Source organism: Urocampus carinirostris, chromosome 2 (assembly GCF_059441175.1).
Source record: "Urocampus carinirostris isolate Australia breed hairy pipefish chromosome 2, RoL_Ucar_1.0, whole genome shotgun sequence".
NCBI lineage: Eukaryota > Metazoa > Chordata > Actinopteri > Syngnathiformes > Syngnathidae > Urocampus > Urocampus carinirostris.
Window position 1 is genome coordinate 50,725,633 of NC_142350.1, and position 26,868 is coordinate 50,752,500.

The window sequence follows — 26,868 nt, forward strand, 5'->3', positions numbered from 1 at the left end:
CCCATCCCAGCTATCTTCGGGCAGTGAGCAGGGGACACCCTGAACTGATTGCCAGCCAGTCGCAGGGCAAGGAATATAACCTCCCTCGGAAATTATTGCCTTTAAAGTGCTACGTGATTTCTTCCGCAGCTCTTGCTCGGGACTCACTGCTTCCCGATTGTACTCCATGGCTTGGTCACTCACACGAACAACACGCCCATGTTTTCCGATTATTTCTAGCCTCATATCAATTGCTATCATTCTCCTTTTTTCTCATAAAGCTAACCTTTCCCTTTCTGGAACTCATGGCTAAGGACACAAAAAGTCCCAAAAAGGAGATGCTATAATATGATTAAAGACATGCTATCATAACAAACTTGTTGACGAATATAACGAGTATAACCATGGGCAGGGAATCAGGTGCCTGATGTGCAAACTGGACTTAACATATGGCAGTGTAGAGAAAATCGCTTGCAAATATATCTATTCGATTCAGAATATAATTCTGGGTTTACCAGTGGTGCTTTACAACACGAATAGGTTCGCAAAATAACCTATTATTGTCCCTAGTATAATTTATCATGAAGGAAGCAATACTCTAAACTTGTATTTTTGCTATAAATGATCGATTTTGCAGTTCATTGAATGATTAATCGGTCGAAAGGGACGGACAGAACCAAGGGCGCTCCATGCCTCGTTCTGGGATGGCAGGGCCCCCAAGCCTGGAGACCTCGGTAGGCCATCTTTGTCCGATTATGCGGATGATCGTGTGGACGAGTGTGTGAGCTGCGCGAGAGTGAATGAAATCCATCACGTGGATCCTCTTCAAACAAAAAGAAACAAAAAACAATAATGGGTGGATAATTAACAAAAAAATCTGCAAGAGAGAAGCCAGGCCGTAAAAAAATCCAATTTAAACAAACTTGTTTTTTGTGTTCTACATAGTCTTGTTTTGCTACATTGGGTGCTCCATTTTGATTATACGTTTTTTTTAATCACTTACCAAGGAAATTGCAATCATTAATAAGGGGAGCAAAAGGCTGAGGTTGACAGAGATGCAATAACCTCCAGTAAACCATCGAAGAGGAACCGGCATCCATCACAAAATCAGCGGAACTGATATTCGATACTGTAATTTACCAAAACACAAATAGTATTTAGTATAAACTGCTGGAAGTGTGAATTTCCCTACGGGGATGAATAAAGTATCTATCTATCTATCTATCTATCTATCTATCTATCTATCTATCTATCTATCTATCTATCTATCTATCTAGCTAGCTATCTATCTAGCTAGCTAGCTAGCTAGCTAGCTAGCTAGCTAGCTAGCTAGCTAGCTAGCTATCTATCTATCTAGACATCTATCTATCTATCTAGCTATCTATCTAGACATCTATCTAGACATCTATCTATCTATCTATCTATCTCTATTACTTTAAATTCATTTCTGTGTTTTAGACTCTTGTTCATATGATATTTTTTGCATTTAACTCTTTTCTGATTTACCGTGCTTTGTTGGAGTGACTTGTTTTTCTGTGTTATTGCCTTTAATAACAAGTGTATTTATGATTCAATAATTTAGAAGGGCACACATTTATAATAGACAGGGTTGGGTAGGGTTACTTTAACTTGATTACTTTCAATTACCTTTGGATTACTCCAATACCAATTATGCTAATAAAAGACAAAAGAAACTAAATATGAATAAAATTATGACTCACAAGACGTAAGCTTTCTCTCCTGGCTTTGATCTCCGGCAAAACTAACATAAAATGCGACAGAAACAAAATGAAAATAAATCCAAACAGCTTGCTAACATCATTTTTTGCCGTTCCATGTATTCCATTACTCCCCAAGCCTGCACAAAATTTTGTAATTTTATTCATATTTAGTTTCTTTTGTCTTTTATTAGCATATTTGGTATTGGAGTAATCCAAAAGTAATTGAAAGTAATCAAGTTAAAGTAACCCTTACCCAACCCTGATAATGGATCTACTTGATTGAAAATGCAACAAATGGATATGTTTGGATTTAAAATGTAAAAAAATTCTCACGAGGGGGCATGCCCATGGACCCTCTTAGAATATCCACTCACCGGGTCTAACAAATCTGTTGGAAACACTGAACTGAGTTGAACCAAATCGAATTGTTCCCCTCTAAAAACAAAACGACCTTGAATTGTTAAACAACGTATCGAGTCTTTACATATTATTACCTTTACAGGTTAACCTAATTTGCGCCTCTCTAAACTTGCGCATGTCTTTCCGGTCAAACATCAGTAATAGAGAAGAAAAAATATTTTGTCCTGGAACATGCTAACGCGACGTCATCATTTATGTTCTAAACTTCACAAAAACACATTTCGGAGTCCGATCGTGGCCCCCAGCTCAAACGGTGAGGCCCCGTTGGCGCTTTGTTGACACTGACGCAACGGCGGCCATCGGGTTATCAGCTAGCGAGACAGAGCGGCGCGCCGTGCTAGCCGTGGCTAATTGAGTCACCGCGGGCAATTTGCGAGCCCTTTAATGCCCCGACGAGAATTCCGAACCGTTGTCGATTCTATCTGCGCTTTATCTTTATTTACCCCCCGGCCATTGCCCGCCGCCGCCATTTTGTTTTTATTTTTTCGCCTCCACCTTTTATTGATTCCGGCGTTTACTTCGCCCGCAGGTTAATTAACCAGCATTGTTTATCGCTCTCCCGCCGATAAGCCGAAATAAAATAATCCGTTTTGATTTGTTTGCGCCGCTAAATGCTTTGTTGTGCTTATCTTCTGTCGGTAGTATCAAGGGTGTTTTTTTAAGAGTTATGAATAATTATGTGCCCTTAATAATTAAAAATGCACAAAGGAAACAAAAAGATGATTGAACAATGATTGTTGTTGTCCATCCAATTAAAAAAAATCCAATTTAATACATGGTAAGAACATATGAGCACTGTAATATGTAGGAATTTGTTGAAATGGACAAATGAAAACTACATTTTGTGATTGGCAAACACATACATGTATATTCTTATCTGTAAGCTGCAGTATCAATCGTTGTTCTTTGTGGAGAATAAAGAATATATGCAGACAGGAGGAACATAAGCCATTCAGTTTATGTTTGCGCGTGATGTTCTACCATTTTTTGTGCTTAAACAGCTGTTGTCTAAAGATAAAAAATATGTAAAATAAATGCAAATTGTTAGCCCATCCATATAATTTCTTATGATCTGTTAGCAACAAGCTAGCACACTTTTGAAGAAGATTTAAACATAACGGATTATTAAAAATACTGTTTTTTTGAGAGTAAATGTACATATTAATGTGTAGCATCATATTATATTATATATCATTTTTCATTATTATCATATTATCAGATCTGGGGTCACCAATGGTTCTAAAAATAGCTCACCAGTGATTGGTCATTTACTTTAGTATTTGACTCAGCCTATTTCAGAATTACTCCTAATAATTAAAACCTGTTAATGACACAAAATAGCATATTCATAACGGTAATAACATAAATTGTTATTTTAAGAATGATTATCAAACTGCTAGCCTTTCATGCTAATTGGTAACGAAAAGTATCTGTCAGATTTAAAAAGGTTGGTGACGTTTGAGCTCCAGAAAGCAATTGGATAAAAAAAATATGGATAAAAAAATGAATACATGCGTAATCAAAAATGATAATAAACAAAAACATTCACAAGTTTATTTGCATCAACCCCTGTTGTGTAGCATATGCTCTTTTGACCAGGTTCGATATTTTTGAATGATCGCAAGCTTCGTTTCTATGGTTAAAAGTAAAAAATATATGATAATATAAGTGTTAAAAAAAAAATAAATTATATATATATATATATATATATATATATATATATATATATAATGCGTAAATAATATAATATGCGTAAATAATACATGTAAAAACACAGGTGATCTAGCTGTGAGACCCAATATTTAAGGATTAAATAAGCAGATGCTTCTTCCTATTCCTTTTCAGACACGTTACATTAACAATGTTTATTATTTTTTTTGACTGTTTTGTTTTTGTTTTGCTCATGCTTGAATTGAAGTTTCATTTATTCATGGTTTTCATATTTTTTCTACTCCCTTTAGAATCACTGCAAGTCTAAATTATTTTCAAAATCAACCTATAATTTCTAATCACTTGTGCCCTAATACAAGACGGGTGCTTTAGTGGTCAACTGAGCCTATTTTAACCCTACTTCAAATAATTACAACCTGGTAATAACAAAATAAAATAGGGATAACATATATATTTTTAAATTTAATTTGTAGAATTACTTTTCAAATTGGTAGCTCTTTACATTAATCGGTAAGAAAAGTAACTTCAATACATAGACTAGGCAACCCAAAATTTTGAAAGAAAAAAACAAATATGTCTGGAGCTGCAAAAGAATAAAAGCCTTACAGAGAACCTAATTTTGAATAAGCATTAGAACACATTTACAATTGATTCTCCTCCAGAAACAATCACACACAAAAGAAAAAAGAAAAAAAAAAAAAACATATATATCAAACATACAGTGACTTGCGACAGTATTGCCAATCCCCCACACCCCCAAGTTTTTTTTTGTCATTTTGCCACATTTCAGGCTTCAAACTTAAAGCTAAAAACTAAAAATATTTACTAGGAATCAACAACATGTGAGACACAATCTTGAACTGAAAACACTGGTCAACTAGTGATCCCAAGAGCCAAGAAGAGATCTGCAGGTTCGCGAGCGTTCTCCATTCGTGCCCCATTCCTGTGGAATGCTCTTCTCCCTGCGATTCGATCTGCAATCTCAGTGGAAATGTTTAATCTAAGCCTAAAACACACTACTATTCTATAGCATATGAATAACCTATATTTTATGTTGACAATATCTGTGTATTGTCTGTTATTGCAACATCCATTGCAGCCTGGTCATCCTGGAAGGGGGATTACCTCATGTGCGGTTCCTTCTCAAGGTTTCTTCATTTTCCTCATGTTGAGGTTTTTGAGTTTTTCCTTGTCCTCATGTAGGTTCAGGGGATGGTGTCATAATAGTCTGTGCTTTGCAATAATCTGTGGTCTGTGCAGCTCTCTGAGACTCTTTGTGATTAAGGGCCATACAAATAAACATGACTTGACTTTAAACCAATTTATTTTAACAAGTCTGGATAAATCTGCCTTTTATAGAAAAGTAGCAAGTAGAAAGCCCTTTCTGAAAGAATGTCATAAAAAGGCCCTTTTGGCATTTGCAAGAAGCCATATGGGGGACACAAATAACATGTGGAACAAGGTCCAATGAGACTAAAATTTGGCTGAATGCAAAGTGTTACGTTTGGCGTAAGAGTAACATTGCACATGTCAAGTCAAGTCGTTTTTATTTGTATAGCCCTTAATCACAAAGGGATCAAAGGGCTTCACAGGTTATTACACATGAGCAGTTTAGGTTATTCATATGCTATAGAGTAGCATACTGTCAAACATTGTGGTGGAAGCATCATGTTCTTGGGTTGTTTTTCATCCAGCAGGACAACAACCCTAAACATAAAGCAAACTCTCCGATGAAATGTTTCAAAACACACAATATAAAGGTGTTAAAATGGCCGAGTAAAAGTCCAGACCTCAATTCTATACAGCATTGGTGAAAAGATCTGAAGGGCCCCTGATAAAGACTATCCATCCAGAGAACTATTGAACGATTCCCGTCTTGAAACTGGATTCGAACCTTAAACTTTAGAACTATGAGGCTGATATCCAAAAGGAAACCCAACAAACATATCCACACAATTTTCTTCCTCCCTCCCTGACTATCTTTCAGTTTTTACAGAAGCAAAAGAGGTCAAAACTTCCCCCAGCGCCTGTTAGGTAATGCCTGCCGGGAAAGAGGCCAGGCTGGCCTCCCGGGCGGGGGCAGGAGGCAAACCCTTCCACGCCGCCCTGCAAGCGTATAAATACGAGAAACGGCGCGCTCAGGACGACACAAGGCAAGAATCGAAACAGCGATCGAAAAGACATCGGACAGTCGTGGTCGGCGCCCCATGCCAGAGACCACCGCTCCACTCTCGAGGATTTGCAGCGACCTTTAAAAGAAGCGAGCGCCCACTCGTAACCAAAATGAAGGCATTTAGCATTGCAGCTGCAGTGACACTCGTGCTGGCCTTTATTTGCATCCTGGAGAGCTCTGCGCTCCCCTTCCATGAGGTAAGTACATCACTTTTGCTGCTTTTCACTTTGCTTTCTATAAATAGATATTATGTGTTATTCAGCAGCTCATGGTAAAGAAAACTTAATTAAAAAAAAAAATCAACATTAAGTTTAATAGTAAGCAGTAGTAGCTAATCTCATTGCATACAATGTTTACTATAGTGTCATAATTGACAATACAGACAATTCAATTCAAACATGCATTTTTTTTTTCAAATATTCGTAGATTGAGAAATTTGCATTTACATAACATGAGCATTATCTGGGGGGATTTGACATAATTGTCTGCCGTTATGCTGCTTCGGCTACCCACAAAAAAACCTTGTGAAAGGAGATGTTTGGTGACTTCATGTTTCCGTAGGTTGTAATCTTCCTTGTGCTTTTTGGGTTGCTCAACACGATCCAGTGTCATCTAGTGGTCAAAGATTACACAGTGCCCCTTTAAACTAAAATTGGGGCAAGCAGAAATCCTAAAAAAATCTAACAAGGGCTTTACCCTTCTTTTGTCCTTGGGTCAAAATGACCCACTACTGTGTTGTTAAAACCTTTAAAAAATCCCTGAAACGATATTCAGTTTAAATTACTTTTCCTAAAACATAGAAAATGTTGTTTTTATCACTTTTCTATCTAAGGTGTTTGAAAAAGTACCAATATAACCTTTAAAATGAGGATAACAGGAAGGTTGAATAGGATTTATTACATTTTTTTAACTTTTTCTTATTTTTGGTTCTCCTTTCCCACTTGTACGGGAATCTCAATGAAACGTCATGTCTATTTCTGAAATTGATTCGATTCTCATTTCATTCACTCCAATATAATAGAATTTTGACACATTTTTATAATTTTGTGGAAAAATGATTTACAAATGTAAAGAACAACAAAATGTTTGATCATAATTTTTGGAAAAAAGCTGTTCTAGTAATATTCTTAACGTGTGTTTGAAAGGACAGCTATAACCTTTAAATTTTTGGAATACACGTAGGTGAATAAATTTGGATTTATTTTACCTAGAGAGAGCTGACATGATTATTGGCAATCTTGCTGCTACGGGTACTTACATGAACTAAACACTTTGTGAAAGGCTAAAAATGTTTTAATATTAAAAAAAATGGTGCGGTTTGGTCACTTTAAGTCTCCGTAGTTTGGCATCTTCCTTGAGCTTTGTAGCATTCGTATTTAGTTGTATGACACAATACAGTGACATCTAGTGGTCAATTATTACACAGTGTCCCATGAAAGCAAATGGAAAAAAACCTTTGATACAAAATTAAAATATCCACAAGTAGTAACCTGATTCAGTGTGGTTTGTAATTTATAATGTTATAATATAATTCCTATTGTACTACTTTATTAAATCTGATGAAAATTGTAAATGAAAATGATAAGATTCTTAGTTCCCTTTAATTGCTGCAAATCGGGTCTCAAACCTTAACTAATTATTTGAAATCTAAATGTTGAGAAATTACAAAGCACATTTAACTTCAAATTTTCTTACAATTTAAAAAAAAAAAAGAATATGAAATATTCAACACGTGGGTTTATAATTATCATTGGATTATCATAAGGAAAATTAATCATTCACAATTTTTAAAATTTAAAAGATGTTTCTAAAACCTAAATTAACATTATGACGTCTGGTTTCAGGACTAAAATTAATTTTAGCAACAAACATGTTAACCACAAGACCACTCTATTTGTTTCTCAAAGGCAGAGCAGTTACTGTATGCAGCATCATTTAAAAGTACTCAAACAAGAGTGCGTAATATTGCACAAAACGTTACCAAAACAAAAATCTTCATTCAAGTAATCACTATACGTTTCATACTTACAGACAATTATTGTACGAAGCAACGACAAAAGAGGATTTGAATTGAGTGTTCAAAGTCAGCATCCGATCTACTGTCTAACTTCTGTGCTTTTATATTGTTTCGTTGTTGCAACAAACAAACATGTAAACCACAAGAGGGCACTACCATATATAATAATAATAATAATAATAATAATTTCCTTGTATTGTCATTCTGTGTAACAATGTACACAGAACGAAATGTCGATTGCACCTGACCCGTTGTAGCGAGCCGATGCAGCCGCAGCCAACAGAGGGCGCCGCCGACCACTTTTTAAGTCTTAGGAATGACTCGGCCGGGGCGCGAACCACCGACCTCCCAGTCTCAAAGCGGGCGCCTTACCATCTAGGCTACTGAGCTGGTATGCGGTACCATTTAATTGTAACTATGCATTTCCAATTTTATCCAATATATAAAGTGCACCGGAGTATTTGGCGCAATTTGGGGTTGTATAGGTCCGCTTTATAGCTGCGGTCAATCATGGACAATTCATCACATCCACTACACAGCATCATCTCCAAACGGAAGAGCAGCTTCAGCGACAGACTGCTATCACAGTCTTGTTCCACGGACAGACAGACTGAGGAGATCATTTCTTCCTCATGCCATGAGGCTCTTTAACTCCACCCGGGGGAGTAAAAGCCCACATTAAACCCCACCCCCACATTTGCATATTACCCTATTTTTATTACAGTGTGTATTTTATGTGGCACTATTTAAATACTCAATATCAACACTTTATATTGGTTATTTCTGTATTCTTTGTTTTTATTCTTATTTTATTTTCAACACAAGGTTACTGTGAAATTCCCTACGTGGATGAATAAAGTATCTGTCTGTCTGTCTGTCTGTCTGTCTGTCCGTCTCTCTATCTCTCTATCTCTCTCTCTATCTTATAATGCTGAAGGTGGAAAATCAATGTACTTTGTCTGACCTGCGTTTTTGATTGCAGGTGCAGCAGCAATACGCAATAACAGGAGGAGGCGACGGTCCGGTTGCGGGACGACCGGAGTTGGGCGTCGAGGATCCTTGGATGCCCTACCACGCCCGGCAGAAGCGGCAGAGTCACTTATCGCTCTGCCGCTGGTGCTGCAACTGCTGCCAGTCTTACAAAGGATGCGGCTTTTGCTGCAAATTCTGAAAAAGGCAACCGAGGAAGACCCTCACATCATTGTTTATTACACTTTTTCCCTGAGCTGGTTCCTAATTATTTAGTTGTTTTTGTCACGCCAAAGTGTCAGACTAATATTTATTTCCATGTGTTTGTAAAAGATAACATTTTTTAAATTTAATTCAACTTGCATTAGGAGTGAAGTGTATGTTCATGTGCTAATAAATGGACGCATGAATTGATTTGTATGTGTTTTATTTGTATTATCAGTTTCTTTTTTTTTTTAATAATATTTTGATATCCTATATATAGAATAGAATAGAATGGCATTGCCTTCATTGTTATTATGTAATAGTATAACAAAGTTGCAGGGCTTCTCCTTTTGTAGTAACACTGTAAAATGACAACAAAGGCCATTTTATTGTAAGTAAATACAATTCATATATTTATTATATATTTATATCATTTGTGTATACATCAATTATATATTATAAGTTTGTTCAGAGATCTAAAAATGTTTTTTTTTAGGTTTCCAATATTTATGAAAAAAATATAATTTTTCGTATCTTTTTCTCCGACATTCTTGTTTCTGATCATGTATACAATGAAATTGTTGAATTATTTTACACATATTTTGAAGAGTGTTTAAAATAGTTCACAAATGAGGGAATTGTAAAAAGGACATGTTTGAAACTCCATACGAAATCTTGACTCAATTACCTAAAAGATAAGTACAAAATCATGCTTTTTGTTTAAATAAATAAATATATATTGTATGTTTTTCTTTTCAAATATATATTAGAGGTTGTATGAATACAATATGCATTTATATTTTGAATTTATGATTTAGATTTTATTTTTATATTATACTATTGTGTATATCCATCCATTATCTGCACCGCTTATCCTCAGTAGGGTCGCAGGGGTACCAGAGTCCATCCCAGCTATCTTCGGGCAGTGGGCAGGGGACACCCTCAACTGGTTGCCAGACAGTTGCAGGGCACACAGGGACAGACAATTTGCTCGCTAATTCACACCTAGGGACAATTTGGACCGGCCAATTAACCTGACATGCATGTTTATAGTATGTGGGAGGAAATCTGAGTGCCCGGAGCAAACCCACGCAAGCACAGGGAGAACATGCAAACTCCACACAGGCGGTTCGATCTCATAACTTCAGTACTGTGCTGCACACGAGCTAACCACTGTGCCGCCGTGCTGCCCTAAATATTTATGTATTATATCATATTTTTAGTTAATTGTGTCGCCTAGGGCACCACTTTCAGTGGCATTTTATCCATCTATATACATATATATATATATATATATATATATATATATATTTACGAGATACACGTTGCTGGCATTACACTAACAACTTCTCTATGAATTCAATAAATATCTACATTTTATAAATTTTTTGTTTTGGTGAACGGGTTCTTACACCATGCATGACAACATCATCTATTTTTCATCGCGGGCACTCATTTTATTACCCATCATGGAAACGATTAAGATTCTGCCTGCGGCCATCCTCTTTTTTTAAATGTATTTTCTTACTCCAATCCATACTTACCCATATTTTCCATTGTAATGGAGTGGCCAAACTAACAATTTGTCATAATTATGAACGTGTATGAGTATTTGTGTGGAGGGACGTGTGTTTGGCAAAGGAAGGAATGTCAGGAGGTGTTCCCCGTTGATTGGAGGAAAAGGAACATTTGCATTTAGATGGTTCCTAGTGTCTGTCAATACGTGTCGCTCTTCCTTAAACATAATGGTTGTGCGTTTTTGTGTGTTTCCATGCGGCCATGAAGCCAAACAATCAACAAAAAACCTTTTTCCACCCGTCGTTCGTTTTAATTAAACTGAGGCAAACGTGTCGGTCGAAGCCTTTGGTGGCTATTTGACTCTTAACGAGCGAGAATCGAATGTCGGACATGTGTTGTCTGTTATATTTGGGGGCTATAGAAGACTGATATGTAGAAATACACAAGAAAATACACAAAAAATACATACTGAAATCAATAAACCACAGTGAGGAAAATATCCCTGCACTTTTCAATCAACCAATAAGTAAAAAGCTCATAACATTGTCATGATTACTGATATGACTCACCTGTGCCCGCTACTTTGGCGCCAACTGCCTCGGACTCTGATTGGCTGCCTGTCCCTATTTAAACCCACTCCTGTGTGTCCCCTTCTGTCAGTCCATCTGCAAACCTCAGTGTATACTCTGACCCTGACTCCCACCTGTTCCGTTTTTGCTCCCGTCTGTCTCTGGTTACGACCCGTTTCTGACCCCGACCACGTTTTTGCCAACCTGTCACGGCTATCGACCTGTTTTTCCGTCTTTGACACCGCCATCGCTCGCTACGGAAGATCCACTTCCGTGTTCGGATCACAATCCAAATACGAGAGCGACTTGCTTCCAACGCCTAGTGCAGCCCCTTCTCTTTCCTTTAATAAATCTTGTGAGAAATGTACCGCAATTGGGTCCTGTGTCCGTTCTGGTCCTGACAAACATTGTGTGGAAAAAATACATAATAGGAGACATGACACAATACACGACACAAAGTAAACAACACAATACATGATGGAAATCACAACAGACTGCATGACCGGATACTCAAGAGAATAAACGTCCAGTACATAACAAAATTCATGACGAAATAAACGATGATATGCATGATAAAATACTCAACAAAATACACGACAATATGGAAATAGAAAACAGAATACATGCCAAAATAAATGACAAAATGAATAACAAAATAAATAACAAAATAAATGACATAATAAATTACAAAATACAAGACCAAAATAATGTCAGATTACACAACAAAATACACAACAGTATACACGACAGTAAAAAGCCAAAACACGACAAAATACACAAAAAATACTAGACGTAATAAGAGACAACATGCAAGACAAAATGCGAGACGAAATATAATTAAATCTAAATGACAAAATAAAAAATAAAATATGCAACAAAATAAATTACCAAATACACTGCTACATACATGACAAAATACACAAAAAATACACAGCAAAATATACGGCAAAATACGTGACAAAATAATGAGAAAATACTTGACAAAGTTCCGGTGTCACGGTTGCCATGGCGCTCAATTGGCCCAGCTCATGTGGCGCCAGATGTGGCTCATTGACAGATTGACTTTCCTTCTACTTAAGCTCAGTGTTCTCACTCACCCTTCGCCAGTCCGTCAATGAACCTCTGCCCCGCAAGACGTGGGTTTTGACTTTGTCTGGTTTCTTGCCTGCGTTTCCTGTCCGGTATCGTTCCCGTCTATTTTTGTCCCGTTAATAATTATCTCCAGTTATCGTTCTCGTCTATCTTTGACCTGTTTATTGTTATCTCCAGTTTTCGTTCCCGTCTACTTTGTCCTGTTCAATTTCGATATCCTCTTTTGATATCAATCCTGTCTTTCCCGTCCTGTTTGGTATCAACCCCATCTGTCCGATATCTGCTCGGGCAATTGGTATCGATCTCGTCGGCCTCTGGCTTCCTTTCATTTCACGCCAGACTGCTGCCTAACGTGCATGACTTCCCATTTCTCGTGAAATAAAAGGCGTGTGTGAGAAACGTCACGCATTTGGGTCCTGATCAAGTTCCGGTTCATGACATCCCGACATATTACAAGGCTAAATACACAACCAAAATGATGACAAAACAAATGATAAAAATGTAAATATACAAAGATAGTTCATTTATGCCATATATTTAGGTATTACTTGATTTATTTACGTGGCACATATTTGTATTTAGGGCAGCACGGCGGCGCAGTGGTTAGCGCTTGTGCGGCACAGTTCATGTCATGGGAACCTGTCGTGGGTTCAAATCCAGCTCCAGACTTTCTGTGCGGAGTTTGTATGTTCTCCCCGTGCTTGCGTGGGTTTCCTCCGGGCACTCCGGTTTCCTCCCACATTCCAAAAACATGCATTTCAGGTGAATTGGCCGGTCCAAATTGTCCCTAGGTGTGAATGAGCGAATGAGTTGTCTGTCCCCGTGTGCCCTGCAATTGGCTGGCAACCAGTTCAGGGTGTCCCCTGCCCACTGCCCGAAGATGGCTGGGATGGGCTCCAGCCCCCCCGCGACCCTAATGAGGATAAGCGGTACGGCTAATGAGAGATGAGATGAGATATTTGTATTTATCTATTTCTAAGTTTATTTCTACATATTGCAGTATCTGTCTTCCATAAGGGGCATACTGGCTTGCTGTGTTCTGAACTATAGAGCTCATCATTTTATGTGTGTAGCGGAAACAGAGACATTTTTTGATAAATATTGGCCACACTGGACTAAAAACCTATGAATATTTTAATATGTATGAAACTACGCAAAAATATTGTATTCAAATGTTATTTACATACCTTATGCCAAGTTCAATTTTCCTCCTTATTGCACACTTTAATGGCGTTTAACCTACAAAGCAGCATCATACGCCTTTATTCTTTTCCTTAGCATGAAGTCCGTGTTAAAAAATATATATTTAACTTTATCCTCTATGTTGACAACTCGTGTAATCTCCTGTTACGATAAGACCTAGCCATGTCACTAGTAACTAGCGTCCTTTCAAGCTAGGCTATAGCTTAGCCGTGTCTCGTTTTACAGTGGAAACTGGGGTCTCTTGTCCTTCTGCGCTGAAAAATAGCATTGTCGTCTTGAACATCTAATTATCTTACAGAAAATAACCTTGTGGTCTTCCACGCTGAAAACTTACCTGCGCTACGTTAAAAACTAGCCGTGCCTCGTCCTGGACTGGAAATTAACATCATCCTCGTCTGTGCTGAAAACTAGTGCTGTCTTCTTTTACATATTTGCAGGGTTAGGTAGGGTTACTTTAACTGGATTACTTTTGAATTACTCAGATAGCAAATATGCTAATAAAAGACAAAATAAACTAAATATGAATAAAATGATGACTCACAACACGTGGTAAGCTTTCTCTCCTGGCTTTGATCTCCGGCAAAACTAACATAAAATGCGACATAAACAAAATGAAAATAAATCCAAACAGCTTGCCAACATCATTTTTGCCGTTCCATGTGTTCCGTTACTCCCCAAGCCTGCACAAAATTTAGTCATTTTATTCCTATTTAGTTTCTTTTGTCTTTTATTAGCATATTTGGTATTGGAGTAATCCAAAAGTAATTGAAAGTAATCCAGTTAAAGTAACCCTACCCAACCCTGCATATTTGTCCGTCATCTCGCTTCTACAGGTAATGTAGTTGATTGCACTAGTTTACCATGCTGTAATACCGTGTGTTATATGGCTCTTGGAGGGAAACCAATACCTGTATGGCCTATAAAACTTTATCAATTTTTTTACAAAAGCTCTACTTGTCATGAACCAGAACAGGATCAGGACGCGTGACGTTTCTCACACCAGCCTTTTATTTCACGGGAATTGGCGAGTCATGCACGTTAGGCAGCAGTCTGGCGTGAAATGATAGGAAGCCAGAGGCCAAGGAGATCGATACCAATTGCCCGAGTAGATATCGGACAGATGGGGTCGATACCGGACTGGACGGGACAGACAGGATATCGAAACAGGACAAACTAGACGGGAACGAAAACTGAAGAGAATACTATACAGGGCAAAAATAGACGGGAACGAAACTGGAAATCGATATTAAATAGGACAAAAATACCGGACAGGAAATGCCAACAGGAAACAGGACCGGGTCAAAACCCACGTCTTGCGGGGCAGAGGTTTGTTGACGGATTGACAAAGAAAGAATGAGAGCACTGAGCTTAAATAGACGGAAAGCCGGGTCCAATTGGGCGCCATGGCCACCTTGACACTAATAATTGTTTAATAGAGTGTTTTTAACAGCACTAAATATTAATGTTAGTTTTGTTGTGCATTCCACATGTTTAATGGCAATAAATTTCTCACTTACAAAGCTATAGAATAGAATAGAATAGAATACATGTATTGTCATTGTAACATGTGAAATGCACAACAAAATTTTAAAATTCCTCTCTGGTACCGTGGACTTGTTTTCAATGTGTTGCGGGTTTTTGCCCTGGCAAAATAATGCTACAAAGAAGAAAAAACGGTAGATGGCGACAATGCCCTGATCTTGTCTTTCCTTTCAGCCAATCAGCACTGTCCCGATTGTGTCAAGTGCTGATGATGCCCCGAACTGAAAAGAGGGAACACATTTAATTTTGTTGATATTTTGCACATTTTATTCACTTTTCCTGCCCATATATATAGGGGAAAGATAAGTGGAAACAGTGAAAACAACAATCTGGTCAAAGAAGGAAATAATTGCGAAATGGGAATAGGCTTTACGAGTGTCTGTCATTCAAGCGCTGCTGGAAGTTACAGTAAATGGTTTAAAAATATTATATTTTTAGCTTTTTACAGTTATATTAATATTTAATATTCACATAATTAAATAAGTATTGATGTTTACGTACAATGTTCTATTAATATTTTAAAGACACAATCTTTAGTATGTTGCTAGGGGTGTTTTACGAGTCGCTTGTATGTGAAGTAGGCTTATATGCAAGCATATGTGGTACTTAAAGTTGTTTTTGGAAAAAAAGGTGAATATGTTATAATACTTTTGATTCAAACCGCGTAATCCTTTCCATCCATCCATCCATCCATCCATCCATCCATCCATTGTCTTCCACCTATCCGAGGTCAGGTCGCGGGGGCAGCAGCCTTAAAAGGGAAGCCCAGACGTCCCTATCCCCAGCCACCTCCTCCAGCTCATCCGACGGGACCCCGAGCCGTACCCAAGCCAGCCGAGAGACATAGTCTCTCCAACGTGTCCTGGGTCGCCCCCGGGGCCTCCTGCCGGTGGGACATGCCCGGAACACCTCCCGAGGGAGGCGTCCAGGAGGCATCCTTATTAGATGCCCGAGCCACCTCAACTGGCTCCTCTCAACGCGGAGGAGCAGTGGCTCTACACAGAGTCCTTCCCGGATGACTGAGCTTCTCACCTTATCTCTAAGGGAGAACCCAGCCACCCTGCGGAGGAAACTCATTTCGGCCACTTGTATCCGGGATCGTGTTCTTTCGGTCATGACCCAAAGTTCATGACCATAGGTGAGGGTAGGAACATAGATCGACTGGTAGATCGAGAGCTTTGCCTTTCGGCTCAGCTCCCTCTTCACCACGACGGACCGGTACAGGGTCCGAATGATGGCAGACGCTGCACCGACCCGTCTGTCGATCTCCCGTTCCATCCTACCCTCACTCGTGAACAAGACCCCAAGATACTTGAACTCCTCCACTTGGGGCAAGACCTCCTCCCCGACCCGGAGGGAGCATACCACCCTTTTCCGACTAAGTACCATGGCCTCGGACTTGGAGGTGGTGATCCCCATCCCGGCTGCTTCACACTTGGCTGCAAATTGCTCCAGCGAGAGCTGAAGATCACGGCCTGAGGAAGCCAACAGCACCACGTCATCTGCAAAAAGCAGTGACGCAATGCTGAGGCCCCCAAACCGGACTCCATCCCCGCCAAGGCTGCGCCTAGAAATTCTGTCCATAAAATTTAAGAACAGAATCGGTGACAAAGGGCAGCCCTGGCGGAGCCCAACCCTCACCGGGAACGAATCCGACTTATTGCCGGCAATGCGGACCAGACTCTGGCACCGGGAATACAGGGACCGCACAGCCCGGATAAGACTGTGCGGTACCCCATACTCCTGAAGCACCCCCCACAGGGCCTCCCGAGGAACACGGTCGAATGCCTTCTCAAAGTCCACAAAACACATGTGGACCGGACGGGCAAACTCCCAGGCACCCTCAAAGACCCTGCAGAGTGTATAGAGCTGGTCCAGTGTTCCACGGCCAGGAGTAAAACCACACTGTTCCTCCTGAATCCGAGATTCGACTTCCTGGCAGACCCTCCTCTCCAGTACCCCTGAATAGACCTTACCATTGATGATATTGAGAAGTGGAATTTCTTCTTGATTTGGGTCGTAGCTCGTCATTAGAGTTGAATGGTGGGTCCTCAAGTCAGACCAGTTGAGAACCACTGATCTGTACCACTGGTAGTACAGTGGTTAGGATTCGGTCGGGGTTCGATTCCCTTTGCACCCAATGGCAAAGTTTGAACTGAGAAAAAGTGAAACTGTCATGATTACCGATGTGAATCACCTTTGCCCGCTCCTTTGGCGCCAACTGCCTCGGACTCTGATTGGCTCCCTGTCCCAATTTAGACCCACTCATACAGCGAACCTCAGTTAACACTAGGCATGCCTTTTCAACCCTGACTCCCACCTGTTTGTGCTCCTGTCTGTCCCCCGGCTACGACCCGTTCTTGATCCCGAACACGTCTACTCTCCTTTTTCTGGCTTACGACTCGCTTCCTACCCCGACCACGTTTTTGCTCTCCTGTCCCGGCTACTGACCCGTTTTTCCGTTCCCGACACTGCCATCGCTCGCCACAAAAGATCCACTTCCGCGTTCAGACATGCTTCCCGCACCTAGCGAACACCGGATCGTCGGCGCAGCCCTTCTTCTTTCCTTCAATAAAACTTGTGGGAAACGTAACGCAATTGGGTCCCGTTTCCGTTCTGGTCCTGACAGAAACACGATTTTATTTTAATTTTAAATCTAAAATTAAATCTAAAATATGGTTTGTGCGTTTAACATAAATAAATAGGGTAATTTTTGTATTAAAAGTAGAAAAAAGTAATAGTTTAATGTCACATATTGATATGGATAAATTGTAGGCAGGGTCTCGCAGCACACGAGTTGAAAAAGACCGCTGTAATAAACCAGCTGGCTGTTTAGTGCAACCACAACAATCATGTCAAGATAAAGTCAAACAAATCAGCAACATACAGGCAAACATCCACAGAATATAAATAGAGCTGGAATCATGCACGGAGACATTTGGAAGCAGTAGCATAACGCTCTAAACGACATTCCTAATGTGTTCCCGCTCTCCTCCGGCCTTGGTCCGCATCCATCAGCGCCGCCGGCCCCAAACAAACCCGGCCTGCAATAATGGATGCTCACGATTATCCGCCCCTATCCTCCGTATGCTAGTAACGCCGAAGGGCTCGTGATTTGTAAGGTGGCGGCAGGTGCCGCAGAACCGGCCGGACGGATACGGCCGCCTTGTCCCCGGAGGAAACGGACGGTGGGTTTTTTTTTTTGCCCACGTCGGCGAATCTGCGTCTTATAAATGAGCTTTTGGTCGTCCATCGATCCGACGGTCAATGAGGGAATCGAAAAGCAACATAGTAGTTAGGGATAGACGATCACTGTTTTTTTTTCCTTCAGATAACCGATACAATTCTGACTCGACAGACCGATATTGATACAGAAAACTGTTGTTTGCTAAACATGCTAAATTAGGAAAAAAATACAACTGTTTACTATTTATAACACTTAACGTCACAAATGAAAATAACTCATTCAAATCAAATGGCATAACCTTATCTAAAACCATTAGTAGTCATAATAAATAAAAATAAATATACAAACTCCGATTCCTTTTTTAAATGTTTATGCATTCCTCAGTGTTTCCACCCTACAACCCGATATTTGCCTGAATTGAAAATCGAACGCAAAATAACATATAACCAAATTATACATTGCATTAAACATTAAGAGATTAACAGAAAAATATAGCAAAAAATATAATAATCACAGAAAGACATGTCAGAGAAATATTACACTGAAATCAGAACATTTTGAATACTGATAAATTATTCCCAGCATTTTGATTGTATTCATTTTTACTCACCATGTCAAATTAAGTTGACTCCACTTTTCAAGATTCATTCTAACTTTCTCCAAAACTTTTGCTATATTAATCAACAGTTTTCCTTAATATCTGGAAATAATTATATATATATATATATATATATATATATATATATATATATGTATACCATAGCCTTTGAGAGGCATTAGAAATTAAAGGGTGCTCTTTGACCCTGTTAACAAAACTGTGAGTTAGAAGAAATGTAATTAAGTTAAAATTAAAAGAAGAAAGTCCTTTCTGAAAGAATTTCATAAAAAGGCATGTTCAGAAGAGTAACTCCGCACATTACCCTGAAAGAACCATCCCACTGTCAAACATGGTGGTTGCAGCATCATGCTCTGGAATATTTAGAAATGACTAAATAAATGTGTCGGAATGGCCAAGCCAAAGTTCAGACTGCCGTTCTATAAAACATTTGTGGAAAGATCTGAAAAATTATATGCACGAACAATCGTCATTGAACCTTAAGGAACTTGAGCTGTTTTGTCAGCAAGAATGGGAAAATATTTCTTTTTTAGATTGTGCAAACTATAAAGACTTGTGGCTGTGATCGCAGTAATTTATTTGTTAGCACTGTCTAAATTGTTGAATCAATTTTGATTTCCATCTTGATGTCTCACATGTTGCTGGGAATTATTTTTTTTTTCTAAAAGTTTGAAGCCTGAAACATGGCATTATGTCAAAACGTTCTTGCAGGGGACAATACTTTTGCAAGGCACAGTACATCGCATCTCATGACGGAAACAAAAACAGAAAAAGGTAAGAATTAAATCTAAAAGGGAAGTCTCAAAGAACGATATACGCCCGCCCAGAAGTACTGAATGAGCTTTGAATGGTTTTCCGCCGCTCTTAATCAAGTATTCCCAAGAAGCCCGGGAGAGTGCTAAAACATATACGGGGCGTGAATCAGCTCATAAAGGCAAAATATATTCATAGACTTTGCTCAAATCATCGCCTCCCGTTTCCTCGCGTCAGCAAGAAAAAACTCCCCCGTCGTGCGTTTTGTTTGGCAAAAATACATCAACGAAAACAGGACGCTCACACTAGGACGTGCCGCAAACGGCACTCGGGGGAGAAACTGTTGCCAGCTGGGTAAAACTACGAAAATTATCATCATCACCATCTTTTCATACTGTTATTTGCATTACTATGGAGGGCAGGGGACTCCAACCTGAATTTTAACCCATGAACAACCTAAAGCAGAGTTGCAGAGAAGTGTAGATGATGCCATTTCAATTTGTATTCATGAAGTCATCTTGAGCATAGGAATTCATACGTTAGGGTTTTATTCATAGATTTTAGTTCGGCTTTCAACACTATCATTCCTTCTAAACGGCATTTTAAACTTCTTCATGACCTCAATTTTCCCGTTTTACTATCAAATTGGATTTTAGATTTCCTTCTCAATAGAGAACAGTCCATTCGCATTGGTGAGAAAGATTCATGTTCTATTGTCCTCAACACTGGTACGCCTCAGGGCTGTCCATTGTCTCCAACTTTGTTTTCCCTATTCACACATGATTGTCAACCCAATTCTGACCATTCAGTATTCGCTAAATATGCAGACGACACCACGGTTACTGGCTTTATTTAGAATGGAGACGAAACTGAATACAGAGCAGAAATTGATTCACTTTCCACCTGGTGTCATGAGAGTAATCTGTTATTGAATGTAGGTAAAACTAAGGAGTTGATAATAGATTTCCGTACTATGCCTCCCCTGCATGTGCCACTGTCAATTAATGGTAGTGAGGTGGAACTGGTCCATTCATTCAAGTTTCTGGGTACTTACTTGTCAGCTGACCTCACATGGACTGTCAATGCGACTGATATTCTAAAGTCAGCCAGACAGAGGCTCTACTTCCTTCGTCAACTCAAATCATTCGCAGTCCGTCAATCCATTCTAGTCAATTTTTATCGTGCTATGATTTCATGTATATATCATGTTTATGGTTTATACTGGCTGAATAAATAAATACAATACAATACAAAATTGCTCATTAAGTAGATCGTGATCACTGGTGGATCGCAGAGGTATTGCCACTAGACGGGAAAGTATATTCACTGAGTTGTTCTTCTAGCTTAAACATCAACCTTTCTCATGCTGCAGTAACAAATTGGAGAACTACAAATATTGTCGGTAAAAACTGTAATTTACTACAATTATTAATATCTTTGAAATTGTATTGATTCCTTACTCATTAGTTAATACGTTTTTAATGATGAATATGATGATAATGATGAGTACAAATGAAATGTAATATTTAAATGTATGTATCGTAAGATGACAACAGGGTTCATCAAAATACCTTACAAATCGATAAAGAAAAAAATAAGCTTAATTAATTCACTATTTAAGTGTACATTAGAATTTTGATTATTAATCACAAATATAAGTAATTGATTTCCTGGGTTGAGTATTGGGTAGTTCATCTTTTCCGATGCACTACAGCGGTACAATGATATTGATTTCTCGTGAGAGTATCATTATACAAAAGTATTGATAACGAAAAAAAAGGACTGACCTAAATTGAAGAACAGAGTTTACATTTGTTACAATTTAACTATAGTCTTACATTTTTTTAATTTTGATTAAATGTATTTGATTATTTTATTTGTGCATTGAGAAATATTGTGAGCAATCAATTTCACTTATTGAGGTGCATTTTTTAATGCTAGACTGTACTTGTATCTACATTTTTGAGGTGGGTTGATCATTGTGTCTCATTCATTTTGTAAGATATTGCATGCTGAAAAGGTCCTTCTGCCTGAAATCATTTGGTGATCCATCAGAAAGTTTTTGTATGCACAGAACGCCACGTGAAATGTCCTACCAGTTCGGGCAGAGTGCAGCGATGATGTTTTGAACTGTGTTGATGACTCTCTCAGGTTTTTTTGCCGCTGCTGGGCTCCCAGCATACCACACCGTAATGCCGTATTTTAGAATGCACTACACTGTGGCTCTGTAAGAGACCAGCAGCTTCGGTTTCAGGTTTGTTTTCCTGAGCACTCTGAGGAAGTGGAGTTGCCGCTGGGCCTGTAAAGTTTCTCCACCAGGATCTTCCGGATGATGGTCTTAAAAGCTGAGCTGAAGTTCAGAAAGATCATCGTAACATAGCTCCTCTGTTTCTCCACCAGGACATCACGGAAGATGGTCTTGAACGGCAAACTCTTGTTCAGGAGGAGCATCCTGACATAGCTCCTTTATTTTTTCCACCTGGATCTCTAAGATGATCTTCTTGAATGCCGGGCTGAAATCCAAGGAGAGTATTTTGACTTAGCTCCCCTGTTTTTCCACCAGGGATTCTGGGATGATTGTCCTGAACGCCGAGCTGAAGCCCAGAACATCCTGACAAAGCTCCATCGTATCTCCACCAGGATCGCCGGAATGAAAGTCTTAAATACCAAGTAAATGCGCAGAAAGAGAATCCTGACATAGCTTCCTCTGTTTTTCCACCAGGAACAGGAAGGTAGAAAAAGCTGAGCTGGAGTTCAGGAAGATCATCCTGACATAGCCTTTATATCTCCACCAGAATCTTTGAGATGATCCTCTTGAACGCCAAGCTAAAGTCAAGGAAGAGCATCCTGACATAAGTCCCCACATCTCTCCACCAGGGTCTCGGGGATGATGGTTTAAATGTCAATTTAGAATCCAGGAGGAGCATCCTAACATAGCTCCCCCGCTCCTCCACCAGGATCTACTGGGGTACGATGTTGAATGCCGAAGGCTGAAGGCCAGTAAGTGCAGAGTTCATGGCATCATCAGTGGAGTGGTTACTAATGCTTTTCACATTTATTTGATAAAATATGTATGAAATTTTACTCATTTAATAAATGTTTGATAGACCCTTTGGAGACGATTTTGATCGTAAACCCATTAGATGAAATAATTTCTGAGATACGCTTTTTTTCACCTGATAGCAACAATATCAGTTTTTGTGTTTGTTTTTGAGCATCCTTTCTTCCTGGTCGCACTTCTTACTAAATTTCTCCCATTTCCGACTCAGCACTTTATGACAACAACTTAAAAAGATCAATCCTCTAGTCGGAACACCCGTCATGACGCGGGCGCTCCGCGGAGGGAGCTTTCTCATCAAAAAGTGATCTCGCCAGAAAATCGAGAGGTTCCTCTTCTGGCTCCTCAGGGGAAATTGAGGAAGAGTTATTTATTAAATGTGCACATGTTGAGAATTGCCGGCCTGCTGATTCGGCTCTTTTTGGCGTCTCCATCAGCATCGAGTTAACTTCTCATTTGGAGATCATGTCCATCTCCTAGCAGGCTAGCACATACTTTTCAACCAATGCATTACAGTAGAACCATGGGATAAGGCGACCCCGCCTTGTGACGTTTTCCCTTAACAATGTGTTGTAAGATGTTCTTAAGCCCCCCTTTACGGCATTTCCCCACTATGCTTTTCTTTAATTTAGTACAGATTCGGAACTCCAGAATCTTGTGTGCTTTGTCAAGACTCTATTTATTAGCCATGGCTCCGAGGCTTGCAGTGATGCTGAGGGCAAAAGCACAAACATGATAACCATGGAATCAAAGCTTGTGCTCAAAAGCAATACAAAGAGAGCTCACGAATTGCTTCCCTTTGCAAAGTTGCATGGTCATAACCAGTCGATTATTGGGACTATCATTAGTATTGATTTGCTATGCATCTATAGTAAGCAGTGATGCAAAAGGGAGAAGCAAAAACATGACAACCATGTGAACAAGGCTTTCGCTTATAGATTAATTAGAAGAGAGCACACGAATTGCTACCCTCGCTAAGTCAGATGCCATAGCCAGTCATCTATTGGGATTATTACTACTGTATTGATTTTCCATGGGTCCGTAATGCGGTTATGCTAAATGGAAAAAGCAGAAACATGATAACCATGGAAACAAGCTTGTGATTGTCAAAAAAATATGAAGAAGGCTCACTGATCGCTACCCTTGCTGTATTGCTCGGGACGATTATCAAAACTAAGGAGGTTAGTAAAGCAAAGAAGTATTCGAAGGGGCAGGGCAATCCTTGCAAGTAAACGTCTTATAAAGAGTTTTCGATTCTAATCCCGTATCTCCTCCCTTTCTGCATCCACCTGCTACTCCACTCAACCAGGTCAAGTCACACCCCCTAAAGGAAATAAAAGATATTTTCTATATATATGTATTTCTATTTTTAATATTATTTCATCACAAACAGGTATATTACACATCACTTCTAAGTTTTTAATTGAGTATCGGGGGTTCAGAACGCATTAGCTCATTATTACAGGTCTCTATCTTCCACGACACAGCAATTTTCATTTTTGCGGCCTACATATCACATTAAGTCATATCCTGGAGATCTGCTGTACTTAATATATTAAAGGAAATATATACTGTCTTTATTGTTATGAAACAAGATTATGTAATGTGTATCACTCTGTTAGCTAGGTAGCTATTCTTTTTATTTTTTATTTTCCCAAATGCCTCTTCAGGACTTTTCATCTCCAAATGAAAATAGGTCCATGAGCTTCTATCAAATGTGATTTTGTGATCTCCTTTGACGTCGAACCCTCGTAAACATCTTTCTTTTTACAAGCGACACGATGCCAAAAAAGAGAAATTGCTAAAGGTTGTAATGGCCAAGGAGCTTTTTGGGAACCCTTTTTACTGTCCCACGTGGCAAATGGAAGTATAAAACCGGGAAGAAGAGCGTTTTTTTTATGTCCTTCTCCAGAGAGAACGAGAGATCTTATCCTAGCAACATTAAACTGAGGAAAGAAACCGGCCATTTTATGTCCATTTCTGACTAAACGAACATGGCTGCTTGCTCTAAGTGGCTTCGTGATATATTTGAAATTGCTAACTTACTTTAAACCAGCTAACTAACAATGGGCTAGCTAAACACAATTATGCTTTGTAGTCATTAGAAAAGAGAATAAGTCAACAATTATGATGACTCATTAAATGTGCTAGCTAACTAGCGCGATTACTATAGCTAGCTAAAAAGTTTTTCCCATCACTACTTAGCTCACTAAAAATAGAATAGCTAAGCGTGTTAGCTCACCTATTTTTATTGATCACAAGCTAGATAATGCAAAAGTAGATAACTGACAGCATGCTAGCTAAACATATCCCTGCTTGACTACTTGTTTACAAATGTAAAAAAAAAGATGAGCGACTTATCAAAAGCTAACACAAAAAACATTTCAGTCAATCTTTGAAAAAATAAAATGAAACAAGAGTTAGCTATTTATGAAGATTCCAATATCCAACTGAAAAGTTTTCCCCACCACTGATTAGCTTACTTAAAAACCAAAACAAGCAAATAACAAAGGGACGAGCAAACCTATTTATTCAACACTACCTTGCTGGATGGCTAATTTAAAACGAACTAACTAACCAATAAGCTCGATTAATTTTAAAAGTGACTGACGTATCAAGATGAGAAAACACAATGAGACTGTTAAGTCAACCTTCAAAAACATCAACCATTAAGGTAAATGATGAAATGTGATAGCTCAAATCATTCAACGAATCAAGACTTAAAGAAGAAGAATCATATTAACAATAACATGCATATTAATAAGCAAAGGTATGTCCAGAAACTGACCTAAAGTGCGTAATAAACTCTTTTGTGCCCGGAATATTCTGGAATAAAAATCTTAACGAAACTGCTTATCTCCAGCTCTCTACTTCTAAGTTAGCTACTGAACAAACAACCTAAATAAATATAAATCTAAAATCCTCCTTAGCAATCAAGCTAGGTAACAGCCCTTGATTCAAGGTCAGCCAAATACACAGCATCAATTGAATCTGGGGACATGAACGCCGGATGACAGAAGTCGGCAGGGGACCAGAGAGGGGCTCCGCCTGTGATGTGCAGCTTCTCTGATGTCCTGATGTGTATTCCTTTTTTTCAGAGGCGGGGAAGATGCTGGAAGCACATCAAAGAACACGGGCAACCAGAAACCTTTTGCACAAACAAGGAAGACCGCGACCTCTATCAAGGCGGGAGGGTCCGCAACACGTCAGGTGGATTTTGCAGGTTGGAAGTGACAACTCATTGATTCACTAGATTTCTTTTTTGTGTGTGTGCTTTGGTCAGCCTTAAAACTGTGGGTTTATTCATTTTAAATGCTGCATTTAATCTCTGATAATGACAAAAATCCAGAAGTATGGGGACGCCAGCCCTAATTTTTTTATGCAATATCTTTACCCTTGGGGTAAATGAGTAAAAACAAATTAGCACTCTAACTTTGTTAATGTTATTTTACTCATATTTTATTTCCTCATTTTAGTAGTCTGTTTCACCTTATTTTTTTGAAACATTGTATAAGTGTCATGATTACCGATGTGAATATCCTGTGCCCGCTCCTTTGGCGCCAATTGCCTCGGACTCTGATTGGCTCCCTGTCCTTATTCAAACCAACTCCTATCCGTCCCCTTTTGTCAGTCCGTCTGCAAACTTCCGTTAACACTAGGCAAGCCTTTTTTCGACCCTGACTCCCACCTGTTTTTTGCTCCTGTCTGTTCCCCGGCTTCAACCCGTTTTTTGATCCTGACCACGTCTACTCTCCCGTCCCGGCTTTCAACCTCTTTTTGTCCCCGACCACGTATACTCTCCTTTCCCAGCTTGCAACTCGCTTCCAACCCCGACCACGTTTTTGTCCTCCTCTCCCGGCTACTGACCTGTTTTTCTGTTCCCGACACCGCCATCGCTCGCCACGGAAGATCCACTTCCACGTTCAGAGCGACCTGCTTCCTGCATCTAGCAATCACTGGATCGTGGGCGCAACCCTTTCTCTTTCTTCCAATAAAACTTGTGAGAAACGTAACGCAAGTAGGTCCTGTGTCCGTTCTGGTCCTGACAATAAGACCACAGAGTGATTAACATATTGATTTTAAACTAATTAGACGTTTTTTTCACTCAATTATTTTAACCATACTTATTAAAAGTGTAGGCCTCAATTGGTTTGGACACATGGACAGCCGTTTCAG

At 39.2% G+C, this 26,868-nt stretch overlaps 1 protein-coding gene across 1 annotated transcript; it reads left to right on the forward strand.

The window, feature by feature from the left end:
- Positions 1 to 5,924: 5,924 nt before the first annotated feature.
- Positions 5,925 to 9,364, forward strand: hamp (hepcidin antimicrobial peptide). Its single transcript, XM_088327026.1, has 2 exons — positions 5,925 to 6,161; positions 8,964 to 9,364. The coding sequence occupies exons 1-2, from the start codon at positions 6,075 to 6,077 to the stop codon at positions 9,150 to 9,152; spliced, it is 276 nt and encodes a 91-aa protein (XP_088183152.1). The 5' UTR covers positions 5,925 to 6,074; the 3' UTR covers positions 9,153 to 9,364.
- Positions 9,365 to 26,868: the final 17,504 nt, after the last annotated feature.